General features: G+C 36.9%; 1 protein-coding gene and 1 long non-coding RNA gene across 2 annotated transcripts in view; one reads left to right on the forward strand and one right to left on the reverse strand.

Annotated features, from left to right (window-relative positions):
- The window catches only part of LOC136804657 (polycystin-1-like protein 2), a 35,308-nt gene extending 27,648 nt beyond the window's left edge, over positions 1-7,660 (reverse strand). The window contains exons 1-5 of the mRNA XM_067061261.1: positions 4,569-7,660; positions 4,183-4,333; positions 3,223-3,345; positions 2,450-2,774; positions 400-1,509 (exon numbers count right to left, since the gene is read on the reverse strand). Of these exons, the coding sequence (XP_066917362.1) occupies positions 400-1,509; positions 2,450-2,774; positions 3,223-3,345; positions 4,183-4,333; positions 4,569-7,472 (4,613 nt within the window). The 5' untranslated portion in view covers positions 7,473-7,660. The remainder of the gene's footprint in view (positions 1-399; positions 1,510-2,449; positions 2,775-3,222; positions 3,346-4,182; positions 4,334-4,568) is intronic.
- Positions 7,661-9,251: 1,591 nt separating this feature from the next.
- Positions 9,252-12,570, forward strand: LOC136804751 (uncharacterized). Its single transcript, XR_010846301.1, has 3 exons — positions 9,252-9,367; positions 10,174-10,354; positions 12,391-12,570. It is a non-coding gene; the product is annotated as an uncharacterized lncRNA (long non-coding RNA).
- Positions 12,571-15,924: the final 3,354 nt, after the last annotated feature.

Here is a 15,924-nt window from a genome sequence, read left to right on the forward strand (position 1 = left end):
TCACCTTTCAAAGTCTCTAAGGGTTACAAAAATCAGGAAATTTCAAAGTAGTCTCTCTAAGGGTGGGAAAAATTACGATTTTTAGAAAAAAATTTTGATTTTGAGAGAAAAAATTACAAAAAAGTCTCACTAAGGGTAGGAAATTTTTGAAAATCAGGGAAAATTTTTCGAAAAAGTCTCTCTAAGGGTCACTTTTTCACTAAAATTTGGTCTCTCTAAGGGTCGGTTTTCGGAGGTCCCGTCCGCACATACCCCTCATTCACCAACCCTAGTACCCCCCGGGCCTTAAATAGCTCGGGCGTTTTCTATTATTTTTATTGTTTCAATGGCAATCACTTGATCATTTGGGTGCTTGCGTATAAAACATCACGTCATGAATATCACGTATTCAAATCTTACCTTCCCGTAATGACCAACGTTCTGTTTGCTTGTTCGTTAAATTTCTGTTTAAAGACCACAGTCGTCATATTCTTTTTCTGTGGTTCTATCATCTCTGATCGGTGAATGTATAACAATCCATCATTTTGAACGCCTTGCGTGACATTGACGGATACAGTGAGAGCTGTGTTTAGGTCACCTGAGTAAATGTGGGCCAATGCTTTCCGAATGTTGATATAGGCAAGTTCGTTTTTTTTCAGCGTGAAAACGTTTCGAGGTTCGGCAGTTTCTGGCGTAGTAGGAATTGACAGTTTCACGCTCTCATTACGAGATAAGTCCTTGATCGCAACTTCGTTTAAGCTATCGTCTTTAAAAGTCAAAGAAGCTATTGATGAGTTACTATCCGTCCGCGCGTATGGGTTGTGCCGCGAGCATTCGCGTATCTCATTTGCCATTTGTTGTTTCGACATGATCTGATAATCGAACTTGCACTCTCCCACGAATACATTTTGTTCGAGATATCGCTCGTACGCAGTGTTGATTTTCTGAATATCGGCTGCGATGGAGTGTGATTTGAAAATCCGATCTTCGTCATTGACAAGGTTACGTAAAACTAGTTCGTAAACATTTTGAATGGTCTCGTAATTTGGATTTACGACATTTTCTGTGTTTTGTAGGTTCGTAAAATATGTATCGAAATCGAAGTTATCCTTAAGCAGATAGAACAGTCTTTGATGGGCTCTCTCTGGTAGCGCCGAATCAATTTTGGCTAGAATGTCAGAAAAACTGATCGATTCTTTCATAGAGTCTAACATTTTTTTTCTAGTTCCTATCTCTAAATCGGACATTTCGATTGCTTGGCGCAAGAGAAAAGATGCAGATACAATCATTCTGACGTCTTGTAAAATACTCGGTTTGATTTCAGAAGATTGGATTGTTAATTTGTTTACTAAACTTATACTAATGTTGTTTTTTGGGTCACCATAGGAAAGAAAGATGGCAGATCCAATGATCAGTGAGAGCGCTTTGACTTTTTCTTTCTTCTCGATGGCTGTATCCAATTTGTGGATGACATTTTGTTGGATGATTTGAGGAGGATTGGATGAAGGTTGTACTTTCACAATGACTTCACTGTAACACATAAAAAAATGTAAAAGAATGAGAAAAAGATCTGACAAAGAATTAACACCAAACTATGTCAGCAAGATACAAAATACCTTAAGAGAAGAAATTTTGGCAAGAAGAAATCATTGGCTAATTTTGGTGTAATTTGGCGGAATTCATTTCGGCGATTTAATAAAATTTCTAAATTTGGCGAGAATCAATTTTTTAGTCAAATTTGAGGTTGTTTGAAAGACTTGTTCAAGATTCAATAATGCCAATATTGTACAGTCAACCCTCTCTTATTCGAATCTCTATTATTCAAATCTTTCTATAATAGCACACCGTTATGCAGACGTCATAATTATTACTTAACACTTGACCGAAAATCAATCCCACAATCCTTTTCGTCTTAATTAAAAAGTCGTGAAAGTCATTACTTTTTCTTTGTAGTTGAGTGTAATTTGCATGCAGGCGTAGTTAACGCGAAGGGTGATGGGATTGAATTTCGGTCAAACAAAAAAATCAATGGCTATTTTTAGATTCACTGCTGTATGCTATTCGAACTAAAATATTGCTCCCCTCAGCTAGAAATTAGTATAAAATTCGAATCTTTCTTTAATTCGAAGAAAATTCTTTGTCCCTTGAAGGATCGTATTCCAGAAAGTCAACTGTACTAGCCAAAATTTAAAAGAGTCATTAAATGATAAGAGACAGTGGAAGCTCCAAAAGGAGCCCAATCTAAAATCTTAAATAAAACGAAGTTTTTCAATTATGTCAGTGGGTCCAATTTACCCTAAAGTGACTCTAAATGGGTCCATGGCACTCAGACCCTAACTGGTAGTGACCCAATAAGCGACAAATACGTCACTAAAGAACGTCACATTCCCGTCTAATAAAAAAAATGGATTTGGCCGTCCATAACCCCGACCGAAAATTGGCATATACACTGTATGATAAATATATTTACCTTTTTAAGGCTACAGTTACACCACCAAGTGTATCCATAACCCAAACTTCGAACAGTAGCTTCCAACCATTACTTTCAGTACCAGGTGGTAACAAAACTTCAAACATTGCGTCATAGCTTCGTGTGAACAGCTCACCATTTTCACTCAACACAAATAAGTAAGTGAACACGTTTTCAATGCTGTCTCGATCAGCCCAATCAAAACATTCGATGTTGAATTTTGTCTCCATTGCCCAACCTTCATTTGGTGTGATCGTTCGACATGTCCCATTCTCAGGGAGTCTGTTTGGACGAATAATGATCGAGGCAAATCCCTTATTGCTCCCTACAAAATGAGATAATGATTAAAGATTTGAAATGCTTTATCTAAAAAGTTTGACAACGTGGTTTTGTGGAAGAAAAATCCCAACAATAAGGATACAAATAGTGACTGTCTAATCAAAAAAAAGATCAAATTTGCCAACAAATCAATCAACTTTTACAAAATAGTGCTGTATTGTAAAAATCTCAAGGGGCTATCACTGTTTCTCGCTGACATTCTGCCGATTGGTAGTGTGAAGGTTTCGATCAAGAATTGCACCGCAACCCAGTTGGCACACAACGTTGTTTCAACGTTTATCTAACGTTCGCAACGTCTATATAACGTTAGATGAACGTTGAAACAACGTTGTGTGTCAGCTTCGAATGGCCTATGTTTGAATCCTAAACACTCTCAGGCAGGGTGTTAGGGAAAAATGGTGATAGACTCTCTACCTTTCTTTCGTATAATATACCTGTAGGTGCTTTCACTTCAACATTAACATTATAATCTTGGATACCATCTAACGTCTGTTCAGAGATCACAAGATATGAACGGTTTGTTGTCCCTAGCAACAAGTCTTTCCCATCTGCCAAACCTGAAAGAAAGAAGATTTGTAACTTATTCAACCTGGTAATTTGTTGGAGAAATCACGCTCTGGTTGTCCATGGCCGTATGCCTGAAGTTAATCTTGATTTACGCGGTCTTGATTTACGCGAAGAGTACGAAATAAAATAGAGTAGGATGAACTTTTAAGTTTCTTTTTAGAAATAGAACTCAAGCAGGAGGTTCCCACATTTTCCACGTTACAAATTGGCTCTCGCTGATTGGAACTTGAACGGAAAGTCCAATTCGATAGTGACTTTTGAATGCGAAAAGAAATCCCAGCAAAATATACTGCCAATATAAATAAACGGGAATGGGCTTTTCCAGAAAAAAATTTAATATGAGGGTGGAGGATACAACATTTAAAAAAAAATTACCCCCTGACATTGTGATTTTTGACCCCCTGGACATCAGGTCTGACCCCCCGGACAAGCATCAGTTGACTCCCTGGACATTGAAAATTACGCTCAAACCGAGCAAAATTACCCCCAAAAAGAGCAAGTTTACCCCCCGGACAGGGCAGACTTTTTAGATTTTTCACTACCCCCCGGACACTATATCCTACAAACCCCCCCCCCATGTACGGACATTTTCTGGAAGAGCCCAATCTTTAGAAACTCATGCCAAATGATTACCCCACTCCAATTACAGAGAGATTCGAATAACAAAAAGTATTTTATGAGGGTATCTTCTTTAACAGGGACCGAGAATTATTCGAATTATAGAAAGATTCGAATAATATTTATTCTGAGTTAATGAATGTCCACTGTACACGCGTGGAAAGTGAATATTACCCACAGCCAATCAGTTTCCACGAAGTTTTCTGTACCTGTAACTGTCCACTTAAAGTCTTCACATCGGTCACATGACTCTAAAGAAAATTTGTTTTCATTCATCGAGTTGTACCGGTCTGTTTGAAATGCGGAAATACTCGGACTGGTAATGATGACCGGAATGATCGAACCCGGAACGACTCGAATCTAAAATATAAAAAAATTACATTATTATTCAAACGATTTATCATGCAGCTCGAATAAGCATTTGTAAGCTATTCATGATATACACCTTTGCAATGTCTTCTTACATTACATCATGGTCCCAATAGCTGATTGGTTGTAAGTGACGTAAAATCAGTCAATACGTCACTTGCAACCAATCAGCTGTTGGGTCCGTATTGTAATGTTAGAAGACATTGATGAAGTGAATTTAACCAACCTTCTGCTCCGTGGAATAAACCTCAATATCTGACATTCTTCTTTTCACAAACATCCCCACATTGTATGTTATATTCTCAAGAAGACAACCAGGTATCGCTTTTATCTCACGATTCGCGTTTGCCCAGGTACCCACAGCTGAACTACCATCTTGATTCAGAAAGCACGTGACATTAAGATCCCAACGGTAGACAGTTGTTTGTAGTAGCGTCAGGTGGTCTGGGTCTAGTGTTTTTGAGTGTATTATGACGTTATCGACTGATCCAATTGTCCTTGAATCCCCTCCACTTATTATGGGAACGAGATCTGAATTTTTAACCTCTAACTGTATACTGACATTAAATACTGAGATCTCTCTAACTTTGATGTGATTTTTGATTACATAATGGCCGTTCGCTAGTGACCGCGCCGGCAGCTCAAGAGATGGATTTTCAAAATCAATTATCAGCTCAGGCAATAGATTTGGTGCGAAAATCCCATTCGAATCACAATTAGGGTCGATCTGATCCGTGCAATGAATTGACCAATCATGTCTCGTTATACACTGTGTTTCAATGATTGTGGACGTGTAAAAAGCACTTGATGATAATAAAGTTCTGTTCACACTTGGAGCAACACGTGGTTCAGTTGGATGGCAAACAACAAAAGTCACATTTTCCGTTTGTATTCCATGTAATACCCAGAATCCTTCAGCTTGTACTTGTATATTATAAACTCCTTCACTCAAAGTTGGCGGCACGTGAAAAGTTAAGTTCTGCCCACTACCAATCCCAGTCCAACTTCCTGACACTTCATCTCGAAAATACCACGTGTAAGTGGCACCTAATATGTGGTGCCCGATAGATAGAGATATGGTTGAGTTTATATTAGGATCAATGATGACATCAGGGTAAGCTTTCGGGTGAATTTGAAATGCAACTACGCGTGTTTCGTACGAAGCTGATAGAAATCCCGTTCTAAAGACATGCCCTGCAGCGTTAAGCAATACTTTGTAGTAACCTACTTCAAACGTCTCATCAATAGTGAAATTTGCTGTCTCACCTATAGTCTGTTGTTTTACGATTTCCGTTGAGTTTTCTATTAAATACCAATTGTATGTTGTATCTAAAGTCGGTTCCATGACGTGAAAGGTATGTGTTAAACTGCGAGTTAAATACTCATAGTGCGTTATATTCAAGTGTTCTACGTAATTGAGAGCTCTAAAATTGAAAACTTTATCAATGAAGTTTAAACGGTTTTGAATTCGTATTTCTAAGTTGAGGTCATTGATTGGTTGCGATGGAGCTTGTATGTCAATGCTACAGAAATGTTGAACCGAGTTTGTCACATTTGGGAGTTGGGGGAAGTTGTTTTTCAAAACCGAGCATTCTCCCTCAGATCCATACCATAAGATTTTGAATTGATATCTGGAGCCCACAACCAGTAAAGATTGTACTATTATATCAGTCTGTACTGAAGAAATTTCTTTATAAACATGAATGGTGAAATCACGGGCTGGTTCTACTTCAGGAGCCCAGTCTAATGTGGCCGTTATTCTGAATGAAAATGACCAGGGTTCTGGGTTTGATTCTGAACTATCGTCTAATGTGAAACTTCGACTTTGGTTATTCACTACTGAAGCTACAGAAGCGTTTTGAATTGCCGGAACATCCCATTCATATTCAGTACTAGGTGTGACGTCTTCGATTGAAAATGTTATTATTGTTCCCATAGGAACGGTTGTTTCCGTATCAAACAGATGACCGGAATGACTGTTCCGTAGTTTGTAGCTGTTTATATCAACTATGTGTATTAAGAAATATTTCCTTAAATAACTGATCTGGTTGAAGACGTCTACCACTAGAACATCTAAGCCTACTTCGTTATCAAATTGGTGATGAGCTGTCCAAGAGGTTACATCCTGATCCTCTCTACCAGTTCGTTGAACATCGATCCATCGATGTGTTTGATAATTCCCAACCACCTGAGATACATGTATCTCAGTTAAACTCCCTTTCTGTACGTAGCGCGGATAAATGTTGAAAGAAGTTATTGGAGACATCGCAACGCTGTGTGTTTGCGCGGTAACATCGTCTGGTTTCAGGATAACTTGTAATTGTTGATCAAACGCACCAAGTTGGACTCTACACACGAAAGTTTGTACTTTTACGATCCGAGTTCGACTTTTGCAACTAGAAATTTCCTCTCCATCAAACTTCCAAATGAAATCCCCTACTTCTGAAACATTGTGTATGTTAGCAGTAATCAACTGTTCTTGGTCTTTTATCGGAATATCGGGTTTTCCGAAATAGAAAATCGGGTTAACAACGTAAACATTCATACGCCAGGATGTTCGACATGGACTTTGCCATGTACCGTTTGTGACTAGAAATTCATGCCTCCCTTTCATCTCGTATTGGTGAGAGATCGAAAGTCCTGAATTAACTAATTCCCAGGGAATACCGTTCCCAAATTTGCGAGCATACCATTTATAAGAAGCACTGTTTTCCGGATCAACCACCTGTCCGGTGAATACCTCACCCGGCATGACGTAAGTGTATGATACTGTGGCGTTGATGTGATGTAGCGGTGTATTAACCACACGAATTTGTTTGTCCCAGTCCCCCTCAGGTGTTGTTATGGTGATCGTGTACACACCAACGGTATCGAACGTTTGTCTGATTTCGACTGCAGTATCAATGAACTGCATTGTTTTTTGCATTCCATTGTATGTGTATTCTACAGAACCAGGTTGATCGAGTGTTATTGTGAGCGTTAGGTTGCTTTGGATGAATAATGTGTATTCTGCCAAACACAGTGATTCCTCGGTCGGGTCATAACTGACTTGTAGTGTTGTAACACATGCGATTCGTAATAAAAACAGTATTGTAATACCATAGCAGGATAACCTATTGTTTTTCGTCATTTTGAAAATATTAGTGTAACAGTCCTCTTTATTCCCATGTTAAACATTTAAAATTACATTACACTTTGGTAAACAACCAGATTTCACGAGTCAGTTAGTTTAACCATTAGACAAAAACATCTCAAATCATTTTTTTGCTTTTCGTGACTCCTTTGAATTCTTACTCGTTTTTACACATGTTTCATTGTAGCCTATTTCTTCTTCTTCACTTTCTTATTAATTTTTTCTAATTTCATTGAATAAGTCTCATCGTGTTTCATTTGAATACCAACACTATATACCATTCACATTTCTGAATGAATTGTAAGCGTAGAAACCATCCATCTATCGTCAGTGCATGAATGAATAACATGGTTTCCATATCCATGCTATATCTTATAGTAATACTTTGAATGTGTTGATTCAGGTTTCAATGACTTTTGGGAATACTTATTTGAAAATTTGCGATTTTAGGCTAGGAATTGTAACCATGGTTTCGTTATAACCATCGACTAAACGTATCTTTTATAAGAACGTGTGGGTTCAGGCTGAGACTCGGCTTTTCTTAAATGTCCTTATGTGTTATGGTGCTTATGTATTCTTAACATATTTCCTTACCAAAAAATGAAAGCCATTCCTAATAGTTCTTGCTTTATCTAAATAGGATTAGGATAAAATCAATTTGAACCTAAAAGTGCCTTAAACATTATGATAAGTCGAATTCAGACTTGAATTATTTTTATAGTAAATATCTTATAGCTGCTACGGTGATGGGCTCTTCCAGAAAATGTCCGTACATACATGGGGGTTGGAGGATATATTGTCCGGGGGAAGCTAATAATCATCATAATTTGCCTTGTTCGGGGGGGGGGGGGGTAATTTGGGGGGGGGGGGGTAAATTTGCTCTGTCCGGGGGGTTAACTGATGCTGGGGGGGGGGGGGGGGGGGGGGGGGGGGGGGGGGGGGGGGGGGGGGGGGGGGGGGGGGGGGACTGGGGGGTAAAATCCGTTTGTCCGGGGGGCCAAAAGTCCCTTTGTCCGGAGGGTTAAATCACTGAAAATTGGTTATATCCTCCACCCCCCATATTCAATGGAAAAGTTAGAGGTATTGTTGGAGGCATGCAAGAAAAAAGCTGTTTGCGAATTGATTGTCGCTCAAAGACCTACCGACTACTATGAATGTCCATCTCAGTGGAGTGCCAGTTCCAAATTGCCGCAAAAACAATAGCGCAGTTTATGAAAATATTGAAAATATATTTTTAATTTCCATTGGTGGAATTTTTGTTTTTTTCGCGTATTTTTTGCGGAACTTTTTTGACACTTTTGAAAATTCTTTTATTTTTATTTGAGGGTTTTTAGTAAAAAATGCATTTCGTGGAACTAATTTTTGCGGTAGACTCCCAAAACGGCGAACATTAGTTCCCCTGTTTTAAGGACAAAAGTTGTCAATCAAACTCATTCCTTTTCATAGATCTCACAGTAAGCTCATCTTTCTGCCCCTTTTCAGATATGTTTATTGAGCGTTGAACAAGGTGTATTTCCTTACTGTATTAATCAATCTTCTCAGCAAAAAGTACCTTCTGGAAGGATATCGAATCTGGTGTTATTGTTTTCAAATTTTGTGGGATTTACTAATTTTCCTTCTTTTTAATTCACATTTAAAATCTGATATCTTTTTGTAAGTGCATATCCGAAGAAAATGGAAATCTGTTCATTCCCTATTTAAAAATGAGTTTTCGAACTATTTATCACTTTAATTGGAGAATAAGGGGATGAACCCTGTTAATCATAATATCAAAGCTATTAAAATGAGTTTATAACTCGATTGGAGGCGATTTGATTGTGGCCACTTGTCAAGATATCATCTCAAGAGCTGGGTCACGTGATCAAATTTTCAAAAAATGACTTCTCTTAAAGGTAAGAAAGTTTCATTTTTGAATCAACGTATATTTCCTTAAACCCGTCGAGCATCTTCCTATTTTCTTTATGTGTAACTGCTTGAATGGGACTTTTTTCTTTGATTTTTTTTTCGTGATTGCGTGATCAGGGATGAAAACGTGATCGTGATTTTAAGGATTTTTGAGCCGTGATGCGTGATTATCCAAATCTCTGGCTGATTTTGTGATCGTGATTGAAAACAAAAAACTGCGTGATATCGTGATCAGACTTACCGCTTGGGGGACCTCATCTATTTGGTTGGTAAAGTTGGTTAATGGAAATAAATGAAACTTAATCTGAAAACTGGTTGAAGTAAAGAGCCGTCTAAAAAGTGTAGCGTATATATATAAACCCATGTTTAATTTATAATACCGGCCCGTACGTTTCTGAATCTTGAAAAGTAGTACTGTACGTGGCTAAGTAGTGTCGCTTTTCTTCGGTCCCTTAAACTTATTTACCTCTAAGGGGCCTCCAGCGGTTTGGGTGAATGCGTGGGCTTTTTTACTTGCGTGAATACTTGAAAATAGAAAAAAAACTGAAACTACAGCTGTATAAACATCTTTCATGTAGTTTTTGACAACATCTAGAAGAAGACTTTCGACAACACAATAGCTTCCTGCGTAAAGTGTCAGAAAGTTTTACTGCGGTGGCAATTTTAATGAACTTTTGAGTGTACTTTTTCGGCAAATATTTCCATCAAACTAAGAGCTTTCAATAAAAATATACATATATTATTATCCGAGGTTCTGACCAAATTACTCCATACATGCTTTTCTTCTTTTTAGATTGTCTTCTGTTATTGGTGGTTGTGGTATCTCTCCTTCATCACCTCTCCTCTGCACAGACCATCAAAAAATATGGAAGTTTACGGAAATGTAATGGTGTATGCTTAAAACTGAATCGTGATTGTCTTCAAAAAGCACGGAAGACGAATTTTTATAAGCTAGTATGCGATGCTATTAACAGGTCAGTGAATTTCTCCATCACTTTAGTTTGATATTGTTAGATTTTCTGCAACAAATAATACGATATTAATGTTAATGTATATATTCTTTAAAGTCGAAAAATGTGTACAAATCTGTACTAGCTTTAAAGCTAATAGAGATTGGCCCATGAATATGCGTTGATGGGAATCAATGATTTCCTACTTAAAACATAATTTCTACCAAAAAATCTGAGTTTAGATCAACCATGATAAAGCGAAGGCTGATATACTTTAATGGGATAAATTTTCGCGGGGATTAAATTTCGCGGTTGAGCTCATCTGCGAAATTTTAAGCTTTTGCGGGGATTAATTTTCGCGGATGAGGGATTTCCTGATTTTTCGCGGGGATTTAATTTCGCGGATTGGGGTACAAATTAAAAATTTTGAAAAGGGTCAAAACATTGAAGTAAAATTTTTCCAGGAAAATTAAGAATTTTTTTTTCAAGTACGTTTTTTTTTATAAGCATTGCACTTATAAGCATATCTAGGCTCAGATATGGGGAAAAATTAAGCATATGGCAAGCATTACTTGAGCCTACGAAAAATGTTTTTTTCCTGATTTTGGCTTTTTTTGGCTGGAATTTTACCGATTTTCAGTATTTCCCTAAATTTATGCTTTAGATTTAAGCATCCCCTCAAGCATTTTTCAGCCTTATTAAGTTTTCGACCTAAGCATTTCTGAGCCTGTTTTCGGATTTTTGTATGCTTATAAAAAAAACATGTAATAAGAGGGTGTTTTGGAATAGGGCGTGGAGATAAAGAACACTGTTTGCAAATACTGCTGCTGCCAAAACAAAGCGTCCGAGTAAACCAGAAAACCCATCTGTTATCCCGAAGACATCTAATGCGCCTATTTTGTTAGATTAGGAAGTTTTTTAACTTGTTAAAAGAAGCAAAAGAGAGATAAATAAATGACTTAAAATTGTTGTTTCGTTATTTTCACTCTTTCTTATCATTGAAAAAAAAACCTTTTGTTTTCCGTTTTCCCTCCTTTTCTTACATATTCTTTTAAATGTTTAATTTCAAGCCAGTTGGATTACCCTCTTGCATTGAAAAGCTTTTAACAATAAGCGATCACTTTAGATAACAATTTTTCCAAACCTCTTACAAGTTTGTAAATTTGTGAAGAAAATTTTGAGGAAAACGATTTTTTGCTAACAAGCATATCGAGGATTTGACCTTTTTCGAGGGTTGCGTGCCCTCATGTAGAAAAAAAAAATAAAAAACGATAAAAATAGAAATTTCGCGGATCGCAAAAAAAATTCAAATTTTTCGCGGAAACTAATTTTCGCGGATGGGCCTTTTTCAAATTTCCAATGGGACTTATTTTCGCGGATGACACCCAAATCCGCGAAATCCGCGAAAATTAATCCCCGCGAAAATTTATCCCATTTGTTGCCAACTCTCTTATTTCTTGTTAAGCTCCGGGGGGCACTGACCTTGACGGCCGACGGGGACGTGTCGCTGGAGCTTTAAAAATGGACCCTGTCAGATATTTTTTAAATTTTGGACCCTGTCAGAACGAAAATTAAAATTTTTTCCCATTTCCACCCTGAAAAGTGGCCAAAATGACTAAAAATAGACAGAAATTGAAAGATTTTCTAATTTCCACCCCAAAGATTGTTAAAAATTATCAAAAGTCAACCCTGTCAGATACAAATCTTGAAAAATTGTAAATTTGGGATCATGTCAGTTATCTTCAGAGCCTAAAAAGGGACCCTGACCAGTGGCGCGTCCCTGTACCCAATTTTGCCTAAGTGACCCTCCCCGATGAGTTATTGGGAAAAATTACCCTCATCGACGTCAGGGAAATTGGGTTTTCCAAGTCCTTGTGTGGCGCGAGGGTACATTGAGCTTTTGAAAGTAAACGAGGAAGATACTAGGAAATAGTCGATCGACCATCCAAAAATGACTTCCTCCAGATGAGGGATGGGATAAACACTTTTTTATATAATATATCCTAATCTACTCCATTCAAATTAAAATCGACCAATCTTTGTTGCCCTCTTTGTTATAGATATTGCGTGATGAATGAAGGATGTCCAAAAGCTTCCAAGCTCCTGGGTGGCACGAGACTAAAAGCCCATCACAGTCGGCCAGTACTCACTTGTACACAACAGTGTGACGTCGATAGCAGATTTTGTGGCCAATTCAGTCGGAACGTCTTTCAATATGTCCGATGTAACATAAACAGATCGAAATGTGTTAAAAAGTGTTAAACTTAGAGATTGTTAGAAATTTGAAATAAAACCATTTCTGATAACCTTATCGACCCTTTTTTCACCGGCCTTTATTACGCCACAAGCCCAAAAATAACGGCCGGCGTAAAAAGGGCCGATAAGGTATATGTATCGGTTTGAAAATTCTGTAAAAATAGGTTTTTGTGAAATAATCAATCTGAAAGATCCTCGAAAAATGTTGTTTCTTTTTGCTTTCTTTAATCCTTTTGTCAGCATTCCGAGCCTTACAGAAATTAATTTATGATTTCAAAGAGGGACAAAACCGAAAATGCAGTATAGGATTTCACCTTACTACTTTAACAGACATCGCCACTAAAGTATGACCATCGTATTGGGCTTATCCAGAAATAAATTGAATATGGGGGGGGGTGTGGAGGATGTAACATTATTTGGAAATTTACCCTCCGGATATTGAGACTTTTGACCCCCTGGACAGCAGGTCTAACCCCCCGGACACTATATCCTCCACCCCCATATCCGAACATTTTCTAGAAGAGCCCATTACTTCAGATTCTTTGTTTTTTTAGGAGGGGCGTTTATTCGAAATAAGTACCTGTTCATTCAGTAATTCACTTATTTTCCGAGAGTGTTCTCAAATCGTTCTTCACTGAGACCTAAGAATTAGTATCTGCTCAGAAATTTCTGAATTACCGAGCTAAAGATTGTTCCAAATATTTATTCATAAGCTTTTGACCACATAAAAGTGTAAATTTTCCGTAAGCATAGCTCTCGTCCGAGTTACAAGGTACCCGCTCCAAAGGGATTCCGTTAAAGATAATCACATTATTTTTGGAAGAAATGACAGTATTTGAAAATTTCAGATTTCAATAGATTTATATTAAAAAATACCCATAAAAGGGAAAACACTACAAATTCTTTCTTTTCTATCAAGGCAAGGCGTTATAAGAACATTTGCCTTGATTAATTCCCACGATAATTTTATTATTTGCACTCAGAAGAACCCCTTGGTTGACATCTTCTCTAAAGTCAAAGTCCTTATTTCCTTTACCCGTACTCACTCCGGTATCAAACTTGTATTTGTCTTCGTGAATAAGCTTGACGATGTCTGCTATTAAATTTCTTGTTCTTGTTTCTAATTTTAAAACTAAATCAAAACTTTTTGGAATTGATGTCTGCAAAGAACAAAAGGAGTAAAGAATTTAATCATTCTCTTACAGTCGTTTTACAGTTTTTGATATCGGAATTTTTATGGCCACCCAAAAATCTGTTCCCTGAATCTCAACAAAGACCTTAACAAACACACCCAAAGATTGCCTAATCTAAAATCAATACATTTACTAATAACTTAGAGTTATTTTTGAGCCATTTATGTGATTTTTTAGTAAAATTTGAGCCGACAATTTTGGTACTGGAAAACGCCTACAAAACTAACAGACATTTTTTCGAGAAGTAAGGTTATCAATCATGAACTGTTACACTGAAAAAAATGACATATTTTTTCATAAACTATTTAATAAGCTTATCAATAAGAACTGAGATTTCTTTTTTAAGTTGTGTCTGTCCTGTCAATCGGTTTTGTTTTGACCAGACTAATACCCTTTTGGTTTACCAGACAATAAACTATGCTGAGCTTAAGAACTTGTTATTACAAATATTCAAATGAAAAAATGTAGGTATTTATTTTTGTATTTATGGTTTTTATTAGCACTATAAGGTTGACTTCATCCTGCCTTCATCAAATACTAGCCTGAATCAAATACTAGCTTGAATTCCTTTTTAAAAGCCCATGTACCACGTATTCCATTTAGCCCTTGATGCTGTTGATAGTCAATGATGATCAATCTTGAGGCTAACTCAAAATCCAACAAGTTACTCCAGCACAGGGCTTGGCTTAATAGATGGTTAAGTCGGCTTTAAAAATTTAAGACAAATGAACATTAATGGCCTGGGTAGGCTTAAGGGTGCTTACAAATTGGCTTAAAGCGCTTACATGCTGATTTAAAAGGTCTTACAAGTCTGTCTAGGACTTGCAAATTTTCTAAGAAGTTTTCTTCATGGGTAATCACATCCATTTGCACAGTAAGTTTCGAGTAAAATTTTGAAGTAAGGACTATGTTAGCCTATACGGCCTTTTCTACGCAGTAACGAAATGAAAAATCCCGGTTCTAGGTGACGTACTCGCTAGGACTGTGTAGATACGTTTACAATACAAGCCTGGATAGGGGTCATCCATAAAGTACGTATGCAAGACCTGCTCGAATATCTGATACCCCTTCCCCTTGTACGCAGAGAACCAAAGAAATGCCGTCATTTAAACAATAGACGTATAGGCTTTTTCTGGACCACCCTCTCCCCTCTTCACTGCGTACGTACTTTATGGATGGCTGTATAGACCTATTCTCCCCTCTTAAAAACATCTCTTATTATTCTAACCTTTAATTATTTTAGATCACGTCTGGGAGTTCTAGTAAAATGCTGCTGAAAGTATCTTCTCCTTTATATGAACTTTTCTGGTTCATTTGGCTATCTGAAAAAGACCCCATGACTTGCAATGAGGTGAGAATGTATTATTTGTGCACGTTTGTTTTTAGTTTTAAGCCTAAAAATGCTCTTAACATGTTCTTATTTTCGCAATTTTTGGAGTATTTTTGTCTATTTTCCTAAGAAATTCGGTGCTTTAGAGTCTGCAAAGTCTTTAAATGTTCTTAACTTGTTCTTAACATTTTTTCCATCGAAGCCTTATATTTTTATATAGTTTGTTCTTATAAAAAACGTGTACTAGAAAGAATCATTCCTTTGCAAGAACTTACACAGGGCGTGTAGAAAGGTTTAAAGACATTTATTTCAGTCCCATCCAATATTTTTGGCCAATTTCTGCATCGGACTTTTAACGTAGTAACGTTCTTTTTATAAGAACAAACACTATATAAGAACATAAGGTTTTGTTTACGAAAATATTAAAGTTAAGTTACTTTTAAGGCTAAGCAGACTCTAAAACACTATGTAATGGTGAAATTAAGAATCATTTTAAGAAAATCTCTATGCTTCAAACTGAAAAAAAGTTTAGAGCATCCGAAAGCTGTAAGAGTTTCGTTTTCGCCAAAATTTTCTTTTTATGAGCGTCCGTGTTCTTATAATTCTGCTTGAGATAATTATGCTCTTTCTTATACTTATCATGATAATTATATACAATCTTTTTACATAGTATCATTATTAAACGATCAACCCTATACTATACTATTCAATTACATAACATGAAATCGTATATGACTGAAACATTTTCAACAAAACATTTTAACAAACAAATAGAGAGTAAGGGGTCTAAATATTGAAAATTTTTCGTTGATTTG

This window comes from Clytia hemisphaerica, unplaced genomic scaffold (assembly GCF_902728285.1).
Source record: "Clytia hemisphaerica strain Z4C2 unplaced genomic scaffold, Clytia hemisphaerica genome assembly, whole genome shotgun sequence".
Lineage (NCBI taxonomy): Eukaryota > Metazoa > Cnidaria > Hydrozoa > Leptothecata > Clytiidae > Clytia > Clytia hemisphaerica.